General features: G+C 44.0%; 1 protein-coding gene across 1 annotated transcript; it reads right to left on the reverse strand.

The window, feature by feature from the left end:
* Nucleotides 1-2174: 2174 nt before the first annotated feature.
* Nucleotides 2175-2983, reverse strand: LOC122064521 (the record flags this gene model as incomplete). Its single annotated transcript, XM_042628233.1, has 2 exons — nt 2654-2983; nt 2175-2384 (listed from the first exon to the last, which is right to left on the reverse strand). Coding segments are annotated over exons 1-2 (540 nt in total), but the record flags the coding sequence as incomplete, so codon positions are not given.
* Between the last annotated feature and the right edge of the window lie 3259 nt (nt 2984-6242).

A 6242-nucleotide genomic window follows, 5' to 3' on the forward strand; every position in this document is an offset into this window, starting at 1 on the left:
AACCCTTGATTCGAGTAGGATTTCTTGAGATCTTGTAAATCCCCTTTGAAATGATGAATCTAAGGTTTAATAGATGATTTATGTGTTGATCTTGAAGGATTTGAAGAGGTATTGACAAGGTTGGAGAAGCATTGTGGGTTTGAAGTGATTTTGAGGGTTTGAAGGTGTTCTTGAGCAAAGAAGGTAAGATGGCTTCCCATCCCTTAAATCTAACCTAGATCTAAGTTAGAACCATCCTATAAGACATTGAAAGTGTGAAGAATGGGTTTGGAAAATCCCCCATTTGAATCCTCAAAGAATGGAGGAAGTTGGGAAGAAACAACAGTTTTCCCGCCAAGACCGGTGGGCAAGACCGGTGGGCCATCTGGCCCGCCTGTGGGCACCCGCCTAAGAGGGCAGGGCCCCCTAGCCCAACCGACGGGCCAGACCGACGGGCCAAACCTACCCATCGGTCCAGACTGATGGGCCAGACAGGTGGGCTGTCTGACCCACCTATGAGGCCCCATAGATGATTTTTACGTCCGATTGGACCCAAATCGAACATGTGACCTCCTTTTAGGATTCTAAACATGATCGTGTCAAATGATCGTGTTAATTTTGATTCCAAAATGGTGAAGTACTAACCCCGCTCAATCATGTTAGGTTCACCAAATCCTACGTTTCTCGCATCGGATCTCAACCGTATCGAGCAGAAATCCTTGTACACTACAAGTAAGTGGGGAGAGGACGTTTGGCCTTGTTTCAAGGCATTGTTTGGCATTCATTTAATTGTATCTAGTCTAGTCATGCCATCATGAATATGCTATGTAGATTAGTCATCCTCATATTGTTATGCATATGTGCTATGTTTACTTTCTAAATGCCAAGTGATGAGATGCTTATGTGATTGAATGTTGACATCATTGTGCATGATGCATTAATAGACTAGATGCCGCAGTCGGATTGGAAACGAGTGCATTGGTGGCCCGTGGTATGGGATGCGGTGGCACTATGCAATCATACTATTGTCATATAGGAGCATGCGGTTTAGGATTTTCACCATCCCGTGCTACAACCCTTCCCAACAGGGGTTAAGGTGTTGGATTACCATTTGGGGGGAAGCAATGGTCAAGGTTGTCGGGTCACTGTGGCAGTTAGACATAATGCCCGGCGGGTCATTAGGACAGTCGGTAACACGGTGATATATTCAAGAGGACCAATCGTACTGCTTTTAAATTGTTGGAGTCAGCACCTTTAATTTCAGTCATTTACTTTTCTGTTGAGAGCCGGTGGTCGACATTGTTTTTACTTTTTCTTAGTACTCACGGTGGGCCTTCTCCGACAGCCCTATGGGTGTATCGCGGGATGGAGTTCGTGGCTCGTACCCGGAGTATACGCGCATTGTGGCTGTAGTAGCACTAAACCAAAGACTTAGTAATGTTGCTTAGGTGGATGTGATTTAAAATGTATTGCATAGCATGTAGTGCATATGATTGTGTTTTCTTTTGTGGACTGCTGTGTGATCCATCCTTCCACTTGCTGAGCTAGTGAGCTCATCCCACGTATGCACCCCCTTTTTAGATGATTTTGCAAGTCATACATCTGAGGAGCATGGGGTGGGTCCCACAGTCGAGTTCCCCGAAGAGGACTGGTGGGCCCCTGAGGAGTTGAGCACGGCACTGACTGCTCGTGCGAGAGTTGTGCTGTGGGATCGCAGTTCTGATGCCAAGTTGAGCTCCACTTTTGAGGCCGAGCTGAGCTCTACCATGTGATGCCGAGCTGGGCTCAAACCTTGATGCCGAGCTGAGCTCTAGCCTTTGATGCCGAGCCGAGCTGTATACTCTGATTTTTTATGGTTTCCTTTATGTACTTGATATGTGAAATGTACTTTTATTGTGTAAATATCACGCCTTCGGGCCCACATGTAGATAACTATTGTATCACAATTCGGGTATCAAGTATTATGGGAATATTCACAGGTAAACCTAGTCTTCCGCTGATCTGATAAGATTTTATTAGTTGTGTGTATGTTGTGGTGGAATACAGTATCAGATGATCCTGGCAGGTTTGGGTTAACTGGTGTTAACCCGTTCATTGGCCCGGTTCAGTGTGAACGGGGTGTGACAGTAGCTGTCCTTCGGGCAGGCTTTGTTTAGGTCTGTAAATTCGATGCATATTCTCCATTTCCCGTTTGCCTTTGGGACCATCACCACATTAGATATCCATTCTGGATATTGGATCTCCCGGATGAACTTAGCCTTCAGTAATTTCTCAACTTCTTCTATCTTATGCTGCCTCTCGGGGGTGAAGGTTCTCTTCTTCTGCTGCATAGGCTTCTTAGTCGGATCAACACTTAGTTGATGCTCAATCACTTCTTTAGCTATTCCGGGTATATCTGAGGCTAACTAGGCAAAGACGTCAGAATTATCCTGAAGGAACGAGATGATCTTTTCTCATTGTTACTTTGGCATTAATGCTCCAAACTGGAACTGACAAGTGTTGTCCCCTTCCTCGACGTCAACTTGGATTATGTCCTCATCCATTTCCCCTCTCTGATGACTGGTGTTGTCGTTCAGTTCTTCTATTGGAAGTGCTTCGCTTACCTTTTATTTCCCCCACAGAGTAGTGGCATAACATTTTAGGGATGTTTCTTGGTCACTCGGCATTCCCTGACCCCATTCTTTGTAGAGAACTTCATCTTGAGATGTGGTGTAGAGACGATGGCTTTTAATAGGTTCAAGCCAAATCTTTCCAATATGGCATTGTACGCAGAAGTGATGTCGACCACGAGAAAATTTATCATAACTGTGACTTGGCGATCTTCAGTGCCATCTCTTACTGGTAATTCAATTGAACCTTCAACCTTTACTGGGGCTCTTGAGAACCCCTGTAATGGGTGTTCAACCCTCTTCAGCTTTTCTTCGCCCAGGCCCATCTTTTGAAAAGCTTCGAGGAACAGGATATCAGTTGAGCTACCATTATCCATTAAGATCCTCTTTACCATGCCATTGGCTAGGGTTATGGTTATTACCTGGGCATCATCATGAGGCATCTACACTCCTTCCAAATTATCATATGAAAAGGAGATCATCGTCTCTATCTTCTCCTTCTTATTTGATGGTTCGGTCACATGTACACTTCTACCATAGGCTTTGGTCTTTCTGGCTGAAACAGAGCTTTCTGCCGTGGCCAATCCTCCGTTGATAGTGGCTATGACCCTGGTTGGGATTTTTTGGTTTTTTTGGGGGTGAGGGTTAGTTTTTTCAGGTGTTCGATCCCTTCGTTGTTCCCGATTGTCTCTACGGGCTAGTCCCCTCCTCTCCTGACGACCCATTCTGTCCCTCTAGTGGTTGTCCTACTGATCATTGCCATCTTGGGTGTCCTTTTCGCGATCCACAAACCGGCCCAAGTATCTTCTTCAGATCATACTTTCTATTTCTCCCTTCAAGTGCCAACACTCTTCGGTGTTGTGGCCATGTGGAAGTGGCAATATTTGTCCATGTTACACCTTTCAGGGTGTCACCCCATCTTCCCTAGCCACTTTAGGGCTTTGGTGTCTGAGGATTCTTTTATCTGCATCAATACATCAGTTCTCCTTTGGTTGACGAGTGCGTACCTTTCAAATTTTCTTAGCGGGCTGGGTGCCCAATCGTGTTCCTACCTGTCTCTTTCCCTTGGAAGGCTTATTCTCCTCTCTTGTGGTCCTTTTCTTTCCTGCCTTCCCTTCGGCTTCTTTGTCAGCTTGTAGGGTTTCTTCCATTTGAATGTATTTATCACATCGGGCATTCAGCTCAGCCAGATTTATTGGTGCATGCTTCACCAAAGATATTTTTAGTTCTTTGTCTTTGACACCTCCTAAAAGGGTCGTGAATTCTTCCTTCGGTCTAAGCCTCTGATCGTAATCTTCTCCTGATAGAAGCATTTCATATAATCTCATAGTGATTCTCCCTCATATTGCTTGACGTTGGTCAAGTTCAATGTTGTCTTTTGAAGGAGTTGGCTACTGGAGAATCCTTTTATGAAGATGTGGCTTGATTCACTAAAGTTGTGGATTGATTTTGGTGGCAAGCAATTATACCACAATCTCGCAACAGCTCTGAAGGTTAAAGGCAGTGCCCGACACATAGTACTTTCTAACACCCGATGGAACTGCATTGTAACCTTGACCACCTCTAGGTGGTCGAATGGATCTCCCATCCTATTGTAAGTGTCGTACTTGGGCAAACAAAATCCGACAAGAAGCGGATCCCTCATGACTTCATCAGCTAAAGCCGTGTCATTAGTGAGGTCCGGCTCACGCGTGCCTATCTGGTTGTCTGCTACTTTCTGGATTTCATCTTTTAAGTCGAGGATCATCTGTTTCAACCCTGGGTCTTCAGATCTCTGACCTTCTCCTTGACATGGTTCTTCATGCCTTGCTCCTGCAGTGCTTCATGCCCTCTCTCTGGGTGCGGGGCTTTCCCTTACCGCATGATTTTAAGGATTCTAGCCAGATCTTACAGACCCTGAACTGTTGCGGTCTTCATCTCAAACTTGCTCCGTATGAACGTTGGAATCTTTTACTGTTCCATTAGTCATTTGGGTAACAACCTTGGAAACTTCCTTCATCGTTTCGACCATTCGGTCGTACTTCTCTTCGAGGGCATCGAATTGCTCCTTGGTCACATATTCTTGCACCCCCGGGGGAGACGGGGATTGCTATCCCTATGCATCGAATTTTCAGCCAAACGTTGATCCCTTGCAGGACCTTCTTGACTGTTGTTCCTTCTTTCTTCACCAGTGTTCTCCGAGGGTGGCAGAGGTTCCGAAATTCCCCTGCATTTATATTTCTACTTGGTGCTGCTTTTTTTTCTTAGGATTGTAGGTTTTTTCCACCATTACTCTATCGTTCCCATGGATGGAACCATTATGTTGTTGTCGAGAATCTGTGGAAGGTTGAGCGTCGACCCTGTATAAGCAAAGAAGATAGAGGCCCGGAGGTGGCTTCAAGATTAGTCCTCCAACGCCAAAGTTAGAGACTCACACAACAGTTCTTCAGATGAGTAATGGTGTGAACGTGTTGACTTACCTTGTTTTGTCTTATGGACCTCCCCTTATAGGATTATTCCCCTAGAGTCCTAGTAGGAAACGTCCTCCTACTCTTGGGGACTTGAAGCGGTTTTGGAGGACTCCATCCTTCACGTTCCCCTCCCTCCTTGGGGAATATTCCCTTTTCGGGAATTATCTCTTCTCTAGGTAAATAGAGTCCTAGTGTGTCTCTGCTACCTGAAGAGGACTTCAATCTCCCCACGATCCCAGTATCGAAGTTCATGGTTGTACGTGGTGTCCTGGATATCTACTCGGAAGATCTTCTCTAGTGGGGTGCCATGTGTCCATGCCTCATTGGGAAGTTAATTGGAGCGTATCAGATCTCATTTGACCCAGAGTGCACATTAATCCCATTGTAGTAATCCATAAAATAAAAGAAATTCTATGAGAATTATTCATTCTGGACAATCTATATGTATTTCATCCATGCAAATCTCATTGAAAATAAGATAGTCATTCACAAACTTAAATTGTCAAGCATTACATAGAAGATTTAGTGAGGAATACAATATCCAATTATGATTCCAAAAATAAGAAAAGGCAAGAAGCAAGGAGGTCCCTCCACACACACAACATGTTTAAGGGTTTCATTCCATCTGAAGGAACCTCGTCCAAAAATCTATGGACCGAATCCAAAAATTTAGTAACTTCAGCATTGCAATTCCCTTGTGATGATCCTCCTTCCTTGTAAAGGTTGCTTCTTGCTTGAAAGACATGCCACTCACATTCTCCTTCAGCTAAAGAATGATACGATTGAAATACAGCTCTTGGATACCCAATTACTTACATGCTGCATTCCAGTAAGGTCTGGTACATTCCTTCATTGCAAGAGATTAAAAAAAAAAGTGCAGAATAATACCATATGACAGAGCAAAACTACCCAAATAATATGGCCAGCACATCAAATACATGAACCTTTATACACCTTTGACAGATACATCAGGTTGTGTACCTTTACCACATGGGAATGTAGAAATCTGCATCTTTATTTGTCCACAAAGTAGTTTCTCACTTTAAAATGCAAAAAGATATCCATTGCATCCATATGGGAATGTACACTAAAGTATTTTCTCACCATGATGAGAATATCCAAAATTATTTGTCCACAAAGTACTTTTACATACTTTCTTACCATATCTACACCTATGTCTTAATTTTATAGCTACTAAATTAGA

This window comes from Macadamia integrifolia, unplaced genomic scaffold (assembly GCF_013358625.1).
Source record: "Macadamia integrifolia cultivar HAES 741 unplaced genomic scaffold, SCU_Mint_v3 scaffold1676, whole genome shotgun sequence".
Taxonomy (NCBI): domain Eukaryota; kingdom Viridiplantae; phylum Streptophyta; class Magnoliopsida; order Proteales; family Proteaceae; genus Macadamia; species Macadamia integrifolia.